Source organism: Ranitomeya imitator, chromosome 3, assembly GCF_032444005.1.
Source record: "Ranitomeya imitator isolate aRanImi1 chromosome 3, aRanImi1.pri, whole genome shotgun sequence".
Classification (NCBI taxonomy): Eukaryota; Metazoa; Chordata; class Amphibia; order Anura; family Dendrobatidae; genus Ranitomeya; species Ranitomeya imitator.
Window position 1 is genome coordinate 26,673,031 of NC_091284.1, and position 17,669 is coordinate 26,690,699.

At 42.6% G+C, this 17,669-nt stretch overlaps 1 protein-coding gene across 3 annotated transcripts in view; it reads left to right on the forward strand.

The window, feature by feature from the left end:
- The window catches only part of LOC138672538 (gastrula zinc finger protein XlCGF57.1-like), a 28,420-nt gene extending 13,043 nt beyond the window's left edge, over positions 1-15,377 (forward strand). Inside the window, exons 2-7 of one of the 3 annotated variants that reach the window (XM_069760604.1) lie at positions 8,942-9,097; positions 9,206-9,370; positions 9,448-9,571; positions 11,484-11,581; positions 12,707-12,758; positions 13,858-15,377. In XM_069760604.1, coding sequence (XP_069616705.1) covers positions 9,020-9,097; positions 9,206-9,370; positions 9,448-9,571; positions 11,484-11,581; positions 12,707-12,758; positions 13,858-15,038 — 1,698 coding nt within the window. In that variant the 5' untranslated portion in view covers positions 8,942-9,019 and the 3' untranslated portion in view covers positions 15,039-15,377. The remainder of the gene's footprint in view (positions 1-8,941; positions 9,098-9,205; positions 9,371-9,447; positions 9,572-11,483; positions 11,582-12,706; positions 12,759-13,857) is intronic. The other 2 variants (XM_069760605.1, XM_069760607.1) reach the window with 2 other exon arrangements.
- The last annotated feature ends 2,292 nt before the right edge of the window (positions 15,378-17,669 follow it).

The window sequence follows — 17,669 nt, forward strand, 5'->3', positions numbered from 1 at the left end:
CACTGTGAGGTTATCACAGTGATCAAAATGTGCCTGGAACGAATCTGCCGGCCGGAAGATGGCGGCGCCCAGGGAGAAGACGGCCGGACGGACACCGGGAGGCCCGGTAAGTATAAGGGGGGGAGATTAGGGCACGGGGGGGGCGTTGGAGCACGGGGGGGTGGCATCGGAGCATGGGGGGGTTGGATTGGAGCACGGGGGGGCAGCCACACTGCAGTGGTTCTGCACCACAAACCGCAGAAAACCCGCAGATATTTTTTTCGTCTGCGGGTTTTACTGCGGGTTTGACCTCACAATGGAGGTCAATGGGTGCAGAACCGCTGCAGTTCCGCAAAAAGAAGTGACATGGTACTTCTTTTTTACCGCAGCTATTCAGCGCGGCATTTTTTATGATTTTCCGCAATGTGGGCACAGCAGTTCCTGTTTTCCATAGGGTACATTGTAATGTACCCTGCATGGAAAACAGCTGCGGACCCGCAGCGGCAAAATCGCGGCGGTTCCGCATTAAAAAAAGGATGGTGTGAACATGGCCTAAGAAGCCGCCCAGTTCTGGAAAAGCAAAACTAAGATCAATCTGTGCCAGAATCGTGGAAAGAAGAAAGTCCGGAGAAGGCTTGGACCCAAAGCACAAAACATCCTCTGTAACACATGGTGGAGGCGGTGTGATGGCGCAGGCATGCATGGCATCCTATGGCACCAGGTCACTAGTGGTTATTGATGATGTGTCTGACGACAGAAGCGGCCGGATGAATCCTGTGTACGGGGCGATAGTATCTTCTTCTATCTTCTCAGATTCACCCGAATGCAGCAAGGCTGATAGGACGACGCCTCACAGGACAGATGGACAATGGCCCAAAACATCCTGCGAAAGCCAAGAAGAGGAATATTCTGCAATGGCCGAGTCCTCCCCAGATCTTCACATGAAGACAAAACTGAAGGGAGAAAAAGCCACAAACCTGGAACAACTGAAGTCACCGCAGTGAAGCCTCACACCGGAGGAGACCAGCGATGGTGACGGCCATGGCCTCCAGACCTCAGGCCGTCATTGCTGCAAAGGAATCTCCACATAGTGTTTAAAAATGAATATTTTATTTTATTGTTTTGAGCCCCTGAAATGAGGAGGCTTTGTTGAAAAATGATTGCAATTCCAAAACATTTCACAGAATATTTTGTTAAACCCCTTTAATAATAATCTTTATATAGCGCCAGCATATTCCACAGCGCTTTACAGTTTAAGGGTATGTGCACACGTCCAGGTTTTTTCGCGTTTTTGCATCCTATCATTTAGAATGCATTCTGCAATTTTTGTGCACATGATGCGTTTTTTACCGCGAAAAAAAATGCATCGCGGTAAAAAAAGCAGCATGTTCATTAATTTTGCAGATTTTTTGTGTTTTTCCTGCTATTTAAGGCATTGGGAAAAAACGCGAAAAAAACGTACACAAAATGCATAAAAACGCACAAACGTGCAAAAAAAAGGCATGCGGATTTCTGGCAGAAATGTCCGGTTTTTGTCAGGAAATTTCTGCAAGAAATCCTGACCTGTGCACATACCCTAACAGTTTCAAACACAACAGTCATGGGTAACAACGTTAACAAAACAATAATAAAGCACAATAAGCCGCCCCTGCTCGTGAGAGCTTACAATCTACAATGAGGTGGGGGAGATACAAAGTACAGGTGTGTATATACAATGATGGTCCGGCCACCTTCAGGGGGTGGGGGATAGATGGAGATACTGAATGGGCTACACACACACACACACACACACACACACACACACACACACACACACACACACACACACACACACACAATGACTTTGATTAGTTAACATGATAGGCTGGTCTGAACAAATGTGTTTTGAGCGAGCGCATAAAACTATGTAAATTGTGGATGGTCCTAATATCTTGGGGTAGAGCATTCCAGAGGATTGCCGCAGCACGGGAGAAGTCTTGGAGTCGGGAGTGGGAGGTACGGATTAGTGCAGAGGTTAGTCGAAAGTCATTTGCAGAGCGCAGTGGTCTGTTAGGCCGATAGACAGAAGTGAGGGAGGAGATGTATGGGGGGCCGCAGTGTGAAGAGCTTTGTGGGGGAGAACAAGTACTTTGAATTGTATCCTGTAATGAATGGGCAGCCAGTGTAATGACTGGCGAAGAGCGGACGCATCCGAGTAACGATTAGCCAGATGGACGACCCTGGCTGCTGCATTAACCCCCTCATGACCGGGGGATTTTTCGTTTTTCCGTGTTCGTTTTTCGCTCCCCTCCTTCCCAGAGCCATAACTTTTTTATTTTTCTGTCAATTTGGCCATGTGAGGGCCTATTTTTTGCGGGACGAGTTGTACTGTTGAACGACATCATTGGTTTTAGCATGTCGTGTACTAGAAAACGGGAAAAAAATTCCAAGTGCGGTGAAATTGCAAAAAAAGTGCAATCCCACATTGGTTTTTTGTTTGGCTTTTTTGCTAGGTTCACTAAATGCTAAAAATGACCTGCTATTATGATTCTCCAGGTCATTACGAGTTCATAGACACCAAACATGACTAGGTTATTTTTTATCTAAGTGGTGAAAAAAAATTCAAAACTTTGCTAAAAAAAAAAAAAAAATTGCGCCACATTGTTTCAGTTCCTGTGAAGCACGTAAAGGGTTAATAAACTTCTTGAATGTGGTTTTGAGAACCTTGAGGGGTGTAGTTTTTAGAATGGTGTCACACTTCATTATTTTCTATCATATAGACCCCTCAAAATGACTTCAAATGTGATGTGGTCCCTAAAAAAAAAATGGTGTTGTAAAAATGAGAAATTGCTGGTCAACTTTTAACCCTTATAACTCCCTAACAAAAAAAAATTTTGTTTCCAAAATTGTGCTGATGTAAAGTAGACATGTGGGAAATGTTATTTATTAACTATTTTTCGTGACATATCTCTCTGATTTAAGGGCATAAAAATACAAAGTTTGAAAATTGCAAAATTTTAAACATTTTCGCCATATTTCCGTTTTTTTCATAAATAATCGCAAGTAATATCGAAGAAATGTTACCACTAACATGAAGTACAATATGTCACGAAAAAACAATCTCAGAATCAGCGGGATCCGTTGAAGCGTTCCAGAGTTATAACCTCATAAAGTGACAGTGGTCAGAATTGCAAAAATTGGCCTGGTCATTAAGTACCAAATTGGCTCTGTCACTAAGGGGTTAATCAGCATGTCTGCCAACAGTAAAATAACAACACTCATTCTCACCTCTGCTGCCGGCATCATTCCGATGTTGGCACTTGCTCTCCCAGGGATTGTGGCACATTGTTATGTTACGCGAGCACTGCAGCCAATGAGCGATGACTTCTTTCTACCTGCTTTTGGATGAATCGAATATTAAAAGAAAACTTAGAGCTGCGGCTGGCCAATCTCTGCCACTTGAGTTTGATTCAATGACAGCGGGAAAGTGAAGCCAGCATTGATTGGCTGCAGGGATGGCGTGACGTAACATGTGACATGTGATGTGAGCTCGGCGTGAGACAGTCCAGACACCACTAGAACGCCGCCACCGTAGGTGAGTAGAAGGGTTATTTTACTGGGGTCAAACATGCTGATTGAGAAGAGGTTGTCCGGATAGTGGTCAACCCCCTTAACCCCTTCACCCCGAAACCTGTTTTCAACTTCCTGACCAGGCCAATTTTTACAATTCTGGCCACTGGAATGCTTCAATGAATCCTGCTGATTCTGAGGTTGCTTCCTCGTGACATATTGCTAGAAAAAGCAGAATCCCCCCTCAACCACGGCAAGGTGACACTTCTCTGATGGGTCCTATCATAACCCTTCCCTATCCTTCTGTACATGCCACTTTTGGGCTAAAAAGCCAACAATAATGGACAAACGCTTCTCTCCTGGGCTGCAAGCCTACAATTTGAATGGGCAAGTAGAAATGGTTGAGAACACTTGCAGGTCAATGGGAGGAGAGCAGAGGGAGTCACATCCTCCAAAATTACCTATACAAAAGACATGTAGTGTCAATGGAAATAACGTCTAACTGCATTGTTCCTGAGCAAGGTGTACTTTTATATACATATTTTGCAGGTGCTCACAACCAATTCTACTTGCCCATTCAAATTGTAGGCTTGCAGCCTAGGAGACACAGGTTGTCCATTATTGTCGGCTTTTTAGCCCGAAAGTGGCATGTACAGTAGGATAGGGAAAGGTTATGATAGGACCCATCAGAGAAGTGTCACCTTTGCATGGTTGATGGGCACACTTGAATTGGCCAATTTATGCGATAAGAACCTTCGCTTTTTTTGTACGTACATCTTGCTGAGGGACAATGTTGTTGGAAGTTATTTCCATTGAGCCTATACATGCATTTCCATTAATACATGTCAGTGATAAAATGGTAAGAATTCCTCCAGGAGTAAGTGACCTCTATATACCGTATTTTTCGGACTATAAGATGCACCGGACCATAAGACGCACCCCAAATTTGGGGTGAAAATTGCAGAAAAAAAGATTTTTTATAAGATGGGGGTCCGTCTTATTGTCCGAATTTACAGTATCTTACCTGAGGGCTGGCGGTGGCAGAGCAGGGTCACAGGAGGCAAGGTGTCGGCAGAGGTGGGGTGATGCTGGGATGAGAAGGTGCTGGGATGAGGAGGTGCTGGGATGAGGAGGTGCTGGGATGAGGAGGTGCTGGGATGAGAAGGTGCTGGGATGAGGAGGTGCTGGGATCAGGAGGTGCTGGGATCAGGAGGTGCAGTGAGAGGTATGGCGTGAGAGGGGTCCCAGGCTTACCGTGCAGGCAATGCAGGCTTACCGTGGCGGCAGAGGTGCGGTGGCAGAGGTGCAGCGGCAGAGGAGGCGCAGTAAGCGGGGTCCCTTTCCCCGGTATGGTGATGCAGCAGCCCGGTAAGCAGCAGAGCCGGGTGAATCCTGTTATCATCGGTGGGCGCGGCCATCTTCCTGAGGCCACGCGTGTGCAGATGAAGCTCTCTGCTTCCCGGGGCTTCAGGAAAATGGCCGCGGGAGGCCGCGTGTGCGCAGATGGAGATCGCGGCGGCCATTTTCCTGAAGCCCCGGGAAGCAGAGCGCTCCATCTGCGCACGCGCGGCCTCAGGAAGATGGCCGCGCCCACCGATGATAACAGGATTCACCCGGCTCTGCTGCATACCGGGCTGCTGCATCACCTCACCGGAGAAAGGGACCCCGCTTACTGCGCCTCCTCTGCCGCCGCACCTCTGCCACCGCACCTCTGCCGCCACGGTAAGCCTGCATTGCGACTATTAGACGCACCCCCCATTTTCCCCCCTTTTTTTGGGGGGAAAAAAGTGCGTCTTGTAGTCCGAAAAATACGGTAATTGCTGCATTGCTTTGTACTATATAATGTTTGTGTCTTGTTCTGTGCATAAATCAACAATATATACAGTGCTGTGGAGAAAATGCTGCAATGTAAGAAGCTTTCAAAATTAGAAGTGTTAATAGTTTATTTTTCTCAACAAAATGCAAAGTGAATGAACAAAAGGGAAATTTAAAGGGAACCTGTCACCCCGTTTTTTCAGATTGAGATATAAATACTGTTAAACAGGGCCTGTGCTGTGCGTTACTATAGTGTATGTAGTGTACCCTGATTCCCCACCTATGCTGAGAAATACATTACCAAAGTCGCCGTTTTCGCCTGTCAATCAGGCTGGTCTGGTCAGGTGGGCGTGTTCACAGCGCTCTTTTCTTCCCCAGCTTTCCGTTGGTGGCGTAGTGGTGTGCGCATGTCCAAGTTCCGAATTCCATGCGCGCACGTGAAGACACAGCGCGCGATCTGCGCTGTCATCCCTTTCATCCGTGGGGGCGGCCATCTTCCTGGGGACGCGCGTGCGCAGATGGAGTGCTCTGCTGCACGGGGCTTCAGGAAAATGGCCGCGGGATGCCGCGCGTGCGCAGAAGAGATCGCGGCGGCCATTTTCCCAAAGCCGAGATGCAAACTCGGCTTTGGGAAAATGGCCGCCGCGATCTCTTCTGCGCACGCGCGGCATCCCGCGGCCATTTTCCTGAAGCCCCGTGCAGCAGAGCACTCCATCTGCGCACGCGCGTCCCCAGGAAGATGGCCGCCCCCACGGATGAAAGGGATGACAGCGCAGATCGCGCGCTGTGTCTTCACGTGCGCGCATGGAATTCGGAACTTGGACATGCGCACACCACTACGCCACCAACGGAAAGCTGGGGAAGAAAAGAGCGATGTCACCACGCCCACCCGACCTGACCAGCCTGATTGACAGGCGAAAACGGCGACTTTGGTAATGTATTTCTCAGCGTAGGTGGGGAATCGAATCAGGGTACACTACATACACTATAGTAACGCACAGCACAGGCCCTATTTAACAGTATTTATAGCTCAATCTGAAAAAACGGGGTGACAGGTTCCCTTTAAATCCCATTAAAATTTTGTGACAGCCTTTCTCCTTCATAAGTTCTTGGTGTCTTGCACACAGGTTTAGAAGGATCTCGGCAGGAGGTTGTTCCAAACATCTTGGAGACCTGACCCCAGATCTTCTGTGTATGAGGCTTGTGCGGATCCTCCTGTCTCTTTATGTGATCCCAGACAGACTGGATGATGTGAGATCAGGGCTCTATGGAGGCCGAATCATCACCTCCAGGACTCTGTGTTCTTCATGACATTGACTGGATGTTTGGGGTCGTTGTCTGGCTCCAAATTAATCTGCAGCCAATGACACGCCTCCCTTATGGTATTACATGATGGATAAGTATCTGCCTATAGTTGTCAGAATTGAGGACGCCATTAATGCTGACCAAATTCCCATCTCCATTTGCTAAAATGCAGCCTTAAACTTGGAGACCTTCCACCATGCTTCACTGTTCATGCATTTGTGCTGCTCTCTAGCCCTTTGGGAATAAATTGCCAAAATATTTCAAACTTTGCCTCCTTTGACATTTTTATGTACCCACTTCCTATATTTTCAGGCATAAATGAGTCGCTTGGCCTTGTTTTCATGTGGAAGGTATAATTTTTGGCCGCATTTCTTCCATGAAGACGTCTTCTGGCCAGACTTCTCCATACAGTAGCTGTCTCACTGATTGCTACCAGTTCTGATCTGATGCCACTGCTGGACATCTTCCGATTTCGAAGGGAAGTAACATGATGTGTCCTTCATCTGCTGCACTAAGTTTCCTTAGCTGACCTCTGTGTCTACAGTCTTCAACCCTACTCATCTCTTAATATCCTCAATTCTGAGAAGTCCATGCAGATACTGTACGTACCCATCATGTAATGCCATGGGGGAGGTGTCTGATTTACTCTAAATTTATACTGCAGCTGGACAATGACCAACATCCAGCCAATGTCATAAGGATGAGGAGTCTTGGAAGTGATGATCCGGCCCCCACAGAGCCCTGATCTCACATCATCCAGTCTGTCTAGGATCCCATGAAGAGACAGAAGCCTCATACACAGAAGATCTGTGGTTAGTTGTCCATGATATAAAAGAGAAAAATATGAGATTTCATTATTAAATATTTAGCATATTCACACCTAGAATAACCTTATTAATTACTTTTTACCATTATTTGTATCCTCTAACTATCTCCTCTGTGAATGCTGAATCTATGGACACTGAGAAAGTTTAATTGTGATCATACACATAATAGTGAAAAGTTGTTTCCGGATGTGGTAAATGTCAAAGATTTAATGGTGAAATTTCGCATTTTGTTATATATATTTTATATCTGGAGGTAAAATATTTTTCAGTGAAAGAAAAGTATGAAGAGAGAATTGAGAGAGCCTGTTATTTGCATATTACTTCTCAGCGTCACGTTCCAATCCTTTTTTTTTTTTTTTTGCATACTGTGTATCTTGATGTAAAATATGAAGGGCAAGAAAAGTTTCTACTTCTACATGATGTTTGGGACAACCTCCTGCCGAGTTCCTTCAAAAACTGCTTGCAGGTGATGGAGAAGAAGTGATGATGGCGACGGGCGGTCACCAAATATTCATGAGATTTAGATTTCTCTTTTGTTCATTTACTTTACCTTTTCGATAAAAATAAACTTTTATCACTTCTGTTTTTTGTTTTTTTTTAAATGTCTGCAGAATTTTGCCCATGCTTGCCTAAAACTTTTGCTCAGTACTATAGATGTCAGGGGAGAGAAGGATGGGAAGTTAGAATGTGAACACCGGTTCCTTTTGTTTTGGGGAGATAAGTCGTTTCCGGAGCTGTCTGGTAGCAGTTGTCACTTTGCCAATCTGAGAGTTGGGGGAGTCGGGAGGGATACACTGTATGGACAAAACATTCCCTCAACAGGAGCTTTTCTGACCACCCCCCAATCCTACATCTATAGACATAGATGTGGAGTTGGCCTTTCTGCAGATATATCGGCTCCCGCCTTTCTAGGAAGGATTTCTACAAGATTTTGGAGGTGTTTGTGGAAATTCTTTCCACTTCATTCAGAAGAGCGTTTGTGAGGTCTTACATTGATGTTCGTGACATTTCGGGCTTACAATCTCCGGTTTGGTTGTTGGATGGACTTGAGGTCTGGCCACTTTGCGGCCGATCATGTTGTACCACCAAACTACCCCCTACATGTCTATATGGACCTTGTTCACTGGGCACAATCATGAGGAATAGAAAAGGATCTTCCCCCAAACTGTTCCCATAAAATTAGGAATCGACAAATTATCTTCTCTTGAAGACTTTAGATGACCTTTTATTGGAACGAAGGGACTGAGGACGACCCCTGAAAAACAATTTGAATCCGAGATGTTCTGCAGTAATCGGCAGCCAACGCTACACGTGCAGAGCTTATCAGCTAATCTGTAGTTGTTAGGTGTCGGACTCCCACCGATCTGATATTGATGACCAATTCTAAGGATTGGACATCCCTTTTTGCGTAAAATGTCCTTTATAAAAATTATATATTTTTTTCAACCCTCCATATTTTTTCTCAGGATCCATAGGCACAGGACCCTTATAGCATAAGTTTTCTTTGAAAGACGGTGATATCTTTCATCGATGACCCATCAAGGATGGCAACAGAAAAAAAACACATGGCTGCAGATATATTAGACCTCACCCTAGAAATAATCTACTTAATAACTGGAGAGGTGAGAGATCCGCGTGACTTTACGATTATTAATAAAAACGGATCAATGACGTGAAAGGTGAAGGAGTTATTAAAATGTATGTAGTGATCAGTTTCTTGCCATACACAGGATTACACAGTAGTGAAAAAGTCATCCGGTGAGAGTGTGACCCCCACGTCCGAAGGAAGGAGCAAGACTGAGACCAACATCATCGATACCCCGCTTCTATCTCTGATACATGAGCAGAAGATTCTAGAACTTTCCAAAAAGATCACGGAGCTGCTGACCGGAGAGGTGAGCACTGCCAGGAACGCTGGGAAACTATACAATGATGGTGAAAAGAAGGATGACGGTATCATTTTGTGTGTCAGGTTCCTTTCAGGTGTCAGGACATCACCATCTATTTCTCAACGGAGGAGTGGGAGTATTTAGAAGGACACAAGGATCAATATAACGATATCATGATGAAAGATCAACAGTCCATTACATCCCTGGGTAAGATGAGAAAAAAGGTTTATGGATCACTTAGATTTACCCATTTAATATAAGCTCTGGGAGGTAGATTTATTAACCCCTTTCCGACATCGGGCGTAATAATACACCGATGTTGGACTCCCTCCCTTTGATGTGTGCTCCGGCGGTGAGCCCACATCTTTTCTGTCACGTCAGCTGTTTTGAACAGCTGACATGTGCCTTTAACTTCCGAGTGAGGAATAGCGATCCTCCCGCGGCTGCTAACCTGTTAAATGCTGCTGTCAAACTCTGACCGGCATTTAACACATGCTTTTGGCAAGCGTGCCGGAAATTCCACCCATCGACGCCCGTGTCACATGACCGTGGGTTGCCGATGGGTTGGCATGACAGCCAGCGGTCTCCTGCAGACCTCTATGGTTGTCACTGCTGGATTGCTATGAGCGCCGCCCGGTGGACGGCGCTCATAGCAAGTCAGCAATTCTGCTACATACAGGCGATCTGATCATCGCCTGTATGTAGCAGAGGTGCTCGAGTTATGGCAGCTTCTAATCTCCCATGGAGACTATTGAAGCATGCCAAAAATAAAAAGTTTTAAAAAATATAAAAAAATGTAAAAGTTAAAATCACCCCTCTTTCGCCCCATTCAAAATAAAACAATAGAAAAAAAATCGCACATACACATATTTTGTGTGGCCGCGTTCAGAATCGCCCAATCTATGAATATAAAAAAATAATTAACCCAATCGCTAAACGGTGTAATGAGAAAAAAAAGTCAAAACGCCAGAATTATGTTTGTTTTTCCGTCCCCGCTGCATTGAATTAAAATGCAATAACGGGCAGTTAAAAGATTGTACCTGCACCAAAATGGGATCTTTAAAAATGTCAGCTCGACACGCAAAAAATAAGCCCTCACCCAACCCAAGATCACGAAAAATGGAGACACTACGGGTATCGGAAAATGCCGCAGTTTTGTTTTGTTTTTTTAACAAACTTTGGAAAAAAATTTACCACCACTTAGATAAAAAAATAACCTAGACATGTTTGGTGTCTATGAACTCGTAATGACCTGGAGAATCATATTCACAGGTCATTTTTAGCATTTAGTGAACATGGTAAAAAAGCAAAACAAAAAAACAAGTGTGGAATTGCACTTTTTTCAATTTCACCACACTTGGATTTGTTCCCATTTTCAAGTACATGATATGTTAAAACCATTGGTGTCGTTCAAAAGTACAACTCGTCCCACAAAAAACAAGCCCTGACATGGCCATAGTGACCAAAAAATAAAAAGTTATGGCTCTGGGAAGAAGGGGAGCAAAAAAACGAAAACGCAAAAATGAAGATACCTCTAGAATATGAATTTGGCGCCTCTTCCTAGACGTATTAGATGTTTTTCATTGTCTTATGCAGCTTCTTGGCTGCCGCATGGCTTAAATAAAAACATGGCACATTTTACAACTCCTCTTATCCACCAACTAAACCCTTGTCAAAACTGGATTTTGGGTAAAAAAAAAGTCTAAAGCCCACAATAAATTAAGTTTTCTCACTGTGTAAAACTGAAATGTTGAAAAATTTAAAATTTAGGCTTTTTTAAAACCGTCCTGGTCAGCTCCACCAACTTTTTGAAAAGTGCGCAAGGCATGTCGGGTGAGTAGGTGTGGATAAGCACAGCCAACAAATTCATCATAATTTACAACACAATACAGCATAAATTATGATAGGGACGTACTCCAGCTGAAGGATGCATTAAAACCCATTAAAAGTCGCGGCTTCTGCAGGAATTTTACGCATCTTACAGAGGCTGGTGTGCAAAATCGGTGGGCCTTCGAGCGCGACATGATTATTTGTTTAAAACATTTGAGCGAGATATTTGACATATTTTGCTCAGTTAGTTTCCCAAAATGTATTCTGTCGTTGTGTTTATTTCCAATAGATAAATCCAGTATAAGAAATCCACCAGAGAGAAGTCCTAGTCCTCTACAAAAACGGGACTGTCCAGGAAAAACGCCAACTGTCCCGCTGGATCATCAGGTAGATGAAGCTGAGATTTCTTCAGATTATTGCTGTAATGAAGCTTTCTAGTAAACTGTACAGGAAAGATATTTATCTTTGTACTGTGTTAGCCAGTAGATAGAAAAATATTTAGAATTGAGAGTCCTCGGTGGTTGATACCTTTTCATGGCCAACTGAAAAGGTGGAAATAAGTCGCAGCTTTCGAGACTACTCAGGTCCCTTCATCAGGCATAGACATACAAAATCTGAGGAGTCACATATTTATACACAACACAGCAGAGAAATAATGCAATAGATAAGACAAGTGACGTGAAGCAGAACTATCATTATGGGAGAGGGATGAACATAAATATTGGAACAGTTCATAGATAAGGAGTGTGAAATTTTTATTGTCCTCTGATTGGGGTCTGAATCAATCAGAGGACAATAAAACTTTCACACTCCTTATCTATGAACTGTTCCAATATTTATGTTCATCCCTCTCCCATAATGATAGTTCTGCTTCACGTCACCTGTCTTATCTATGACATTATTTCTCTATGTTGTGTATAAATATGTGATTCTTCAGATTTTGTATTAGTCTTTGCCTGATGAAGAGACCTGCGTAGTCTCGAAAGCTGCAATTTGTTACCATCTCTTCAGTTAGCCATTAATAGGTATCAACCACTGAGGACTCTCAATTCTAAATATTTTAGTAAACTGTATAATTTTATAGTTGTTGATTGTCGAAGGCAGAGGCTACATACGGTTTCTGTATTCTGTTTTCCTAAATGATTTGGTTAAACCTTCACCTGTTTCAACATGCACCTGGCCACCACGATTCAGTCTGGATGAAAGTAAAGATTTGCAGCATCAATCACAGGCTAGACAACTGCACAATGCCAATCAGCTGCTTCTAAAGCCAGCCGACTATCATCTTCATATTTATTGGATGTAATCCTACTGCTTTACGAAATATTTGTGCTGCCTTATCCAGAATATGCAATTCCATTTTGGCCACTGGGATTGGAAAAATGACAAAAAAAAGCAACAAAGTTGATTTGAGACCTCCATGGCGAGGAAAGATTAAAAGTAATGAAGGTATTTTGACCTTTGAGTATCTCATGACTAGGCTTTTTTTCTTATTTTCTCTTGTCCTTTCAGGAAAGTTCTGGTGAAACATCGAATGAACTCGAAAAACCGACATCTGAGAATGGTAAGAACCTTCCGTAAATCTTATGTCCTTATAAATTGTAGAAGTATTCCGTAAAAAAAATTTCTTCATGGGCTTTTGTTGTTCATGTCACATGTGCATTGGGGTCCATGTACTGGTCTTTAGAGGGTATATATCAGTCTAGTCTCTAAAATTATTGGTCTGAGCTTCGCATACTAGTTACCAAGGTTATTGGGGGTCAGTTTAGCAGTGTCTAGGGTGCATAGCATTAATCTTTGGTAATGGGGGGGTGGAGGGGTTTGTGCAAAAGTAGCAAAACATAAAAAAATTATAATAACAACATGACAATTTTGAGTTTAAAAAACTTCAAAAATCCAAAACATTGAATTGCTGTTTTGTTTGTTTTTTCGTCTCTCAATAAGTTCATAAAAAGTGATCAAAAGGTCACATGTATCACACAATGGCACTATACAAACTAAACCACAAATAAAAAAAGAAGTCCTCATATAGCCCCAGTGAAGAAAATTGTGAAATGCTTTGCTCCCAGTTCAAATGGTTTCAAAGAAAAAAAACAAAGAAATTAAATAAAAATAAATAAACATAAAAAAAATGAAAACTAAAAGGAAAAATGTCATTCCACAAAAGTAATAAAACTATATATATATATTTGCTCTCGCCATGTAAAGGAAACACTTTATTTGTGCAGCACGGTGAATATCGTAAAATTTAACACAAAAAACAGTATCTTGCTGTATTGTTTATATTCCTATTCCTTCCCATCTAAAGTTACTGACAAACTTTTATAAAGTTATGTATAATTCAAAATGATGGCGCTGATACAACTTGTCCCCCCGAAAAAAAGTCGCTAAAGCAAAAAAAAAAAATGTATGGCTCCTGGAACGTCATAAAGGCCAGAGGTGGCTGACACACCAAGTGGTTAATTGGTGAATGTACCAATTTGTAAATATTATAAATAGTTTGGGTAGATCTTTTTTATATACTTCACTGCATGTTATAGATGCACTGTTTTATTTGAATGTTGTAGTCTTGTTATTTTGACTGTTTTTAATACCTGTCCTGCTCAATCCGCAAAATTTACTGCAATAATTTTTCGTTTCAAACTATCATTTTCTTTTCCCAGTAGAAGAGCACTTCATAGGCCTCGATGGACAACTTATTTCATCTCCCTATCCTAAAAAAGACAATGATCAATCACAAATTGGCACAGAAACAACTGTACATAAAGCTTTTGCAAGTTCTCAAAGTGAAGAAAATTCTCACGAGAAAATTGACATTGATGAAAAATCATTTTCATGCCTGAAATGTAAGATATATTTTAGCCAGAAAATAAGTCTTATAGATCATCTGACAATTCACAAAGAGGAGGAACCATATGTATGTTCAGTTTGTGGAGAGTGTTTTAGCCAGAAATCGAAATTTGTAGAACATCTGAGCGTTCACCCAGGAGATAAACCAAATTCATGCTTAGAATGTGGGAAATGTTTTACACTAAAATCCGATCTTGTTAAACATTTAAGAATTCACACAGGGGAGAAGCCATTTACGTGCTCAGAATGTGGGAAATGTTTTACCAATAAATCACATCTTGTAGATCATGTAAAAATTCACACAGGGGAGAAGCCATTTGCATGTTCAGAATGTGGGAAAAGTTTTACCCATAAATCTAATCTTCTAGATCATCTAAAAACTCACACAGGAGAGAAGCCATTTGCATGCCTGGAATGCGGAAAATTATTTAAGCTTAAAAATCATCTTGATAAACATGAAAGAATTCACACGGGGGAGAAGCCGTACTCATGCACAGAATGTAGGAAATGCTTTACGCATAAATCTGCTTATGTTCTACATCTGAGGACTCACACAGGGGAAAAACCATACTCGTGCTCAGAATGTGGGAAATGTTTTACTTACAAATCAGGTTTTAACCATCATCTGAGAAGTCATGCAGGGGAGAAGCCATATTCATGCCCAGAATGTGGGAAATCTTACATCTATAAATCGAGTCTTGTGGAACACATAAGAACTCACACGGGAGAGAAGCCGTTTAAATGTTCAGAATGTGGGAAATGTTTTAACCATAAATCAAATCTTGCAGATCATCTAAGAATTCACACAGGGGAGAAGCCATTTTCATGTACAGTATGTGGGAAGCGCTTTACCAAGAAAACATCTCTTGTGGAACACACACGAATTCACACAGGGGAGAAACCATATTCATGTTCACAATGCGAAAAATGTTTTAGCCAGAAATCAGCTTTTCTTGCACATCAGAAAGATCACTCGGGAGAAAAAAAGATTTAATGCTCAAGCTATAAGAAATGTATCAGGTTGTAGTGCTTTATTATAGGACCTGCTGCGTTTTTCCCAGTTAACGTTACAGAGGACCATTACCGCTATAGTCATATTCAACAAGTTTGGATTGAATGGGCTGTATTCTAAAATTCTACTGTCTGAAATTAAAATTTAAATATATATATATATATATACTGTATATATGTATTGAGTAAGAATGTTTTCCTTTTCTTTGTACTTTTTTTGTGTGTTAAGTGGTCTGATCATATTCTTTATACTGTACATAAGAGAAATCATATGGTGCATGACTGTACTTGATATGTGTTTTATTAAAAAATCTCAATATAATTTTTTTTTCTTAAAGCTCTATTGGGGAAGGTCATAGCAAAGAGCCAAAAATGTAGTGAAGTGAAGCTGGGTCATATTTTGTCTAAGTTCAAGACGTTAGGCAATTACAACAGGCAGAGACCCAGTTCGGGCAGTCTAAAGAGCAAAGAGCGTACCTGGGTTAAATAGAGAAGTTGTCATTGCACTGTTGCAGGATATCCCAAGGGCAGGGGCTCCTTCCCTGTCACTAAAGCTAAGGGCGACCTAGCTATCCCTGCACCCCAGATTACTTCTGATGGTGAAGACGCCAGAGCCACGAGCCTTGCTGAGCTCCTAAATTAGCCCTTATCTGTCCCCTCCCCCACAGAGTGACAGTGGGAATTGTAGTGTATAAGAATGCACACACCAGACTAACAAGGGAAGACGTACAGAGATAAATGAAAATACCAATCATACAAATATGCACTCACAAACAACAGAGTAGAACACCGGGAAGTAAAGGAAGGAAAAACCAAATGGATGAGGATATGCACACAGACAAATCACCAAGCAACAGCCTTCTGAACAACACTCCAAATTGCTCCTCAAACAACTGACACCTCCAATTGCAGAACCAGGCAGTATGAAACTAACAATGGCAATCCCTGATTGCCAAAGGTGAGTATATACAGGAGAGGCGAGTGGCCAACACTAAACAGCTGAGAGTATCAAAGCAGGGAAGCTCCAGGAGCTTCAACTGAACAGATTAACCCTTGCACTGTTGGCAGAAACCTAAACTGTTTAATATGATAGTAAAGTTCTTCTAATCAGTGCAAGAATACATGAAATCAGACACTGCGATCTTCTGGCCCCTCTGTCTCAGTAAACCTGTGACAGGAGTTGACAGAAACAACCAGCGTCAGAGCATTATTTATCAAGCTTTCAGTGGCGCACCAGGGACAGGGGACATGGGTTTATATATTGCACTGTGATCAGATGCTGGCCATCAAACGCTCAATTTGTCAGAGGGACCATCACTGATATAGATAGCCTTTTCAATCATCATCACCACAGTCAGAGCTGTCACCACCAGTGACGAGGCAGCATCTGACAGCAGTGACCGACACTGCAGCACCATGGTGAGTATGTTACAACCTCCAATTTATGGCTGTAGATCACTGAGGTTTCCCCGCTATCTAGGATGACTGGTCTCCAGCAGCTACTTGAGTGACAAGTCTTTCCGTACATGTGTGTATAGGATGGGAACTATCAGTTCGGCCTCGGAGGACCTGCTTCGTGTTAGACCTCGGAGACGCATTTCAGAGTAAAATATACATGACCGAAATTACGCCACCAGTGCCTGATTCATGCTGCCGAGGTTTGGGCAGCATGAATCAGCTGACAGGTTCCTTCAAAATATTGAGATTTAGGATTGGTACTTTCAGCAGGTGTCACTAGAGATCCTGTTCTCCATTGATCTATCCACTGGATAGGTGATAACTTATCTTGAAGTGGAATTTGTAATATTTCCATTAGCCACATTTAAAAGGAATCTTTCAGCAGGTTTTCCAATGTGATCTAAGTACAATATGATACAGGGGCTGACAGCCTGATTCCAGTGATGTGTCAATTACTGGACAGTGTTGTGCTCTTTCAATACAATCATTGTTTTATCAGCAGAAGATTATCACTGCAGGATAAGCTGCTTCATGCCACCTAGTCTACCAGATCTTTGGAATCATGCACCCACCGCTACAGTGTACATAGAAAGCTGCCAATCAATGGTGTGTGTAGGGTCATACAGGGCTCATCATTCTGAGCTCTGCTAGATCTACAGAAGAGAAGAAAGTGCATGAAAATGACAGCAAGCCGGTCAACAAGTTACATATACATAGTAACATAGTTAGTAAGGCCGAAAAAAGACATTTGTCCATCCAGTTCAGCCTATATTCCATCATAATAAATCCCCAGATCTACGTCCTTCTACAGAACCTAATAATTGTATGATACAATATTGTTCTGCTCCAGGAAGACATCCAGGTCTCTCTTGAACCCCTCGACTGAGTTCGCCATCACCACCTCCTCAGGCAAGCAATTCCAGATTCTCACTGCCCTAACAGTAAAGAATCTTCTTCTATGTTGGTGGAAAAACCTTCTATCCTCCAGACGCAAAGAATGCCCCCTTGTGCCCGTCACCTTCCTTGATATAAACAGATCCTCAGCGAGATATTTGTATTGTCCCCTTATATACTTATACATGGTTATTAGATCGCCCCTCAGTCGTCTTTTTTCTAGACTAAATAATCCTAATTTCGCTAATCTATCTGGGTATTG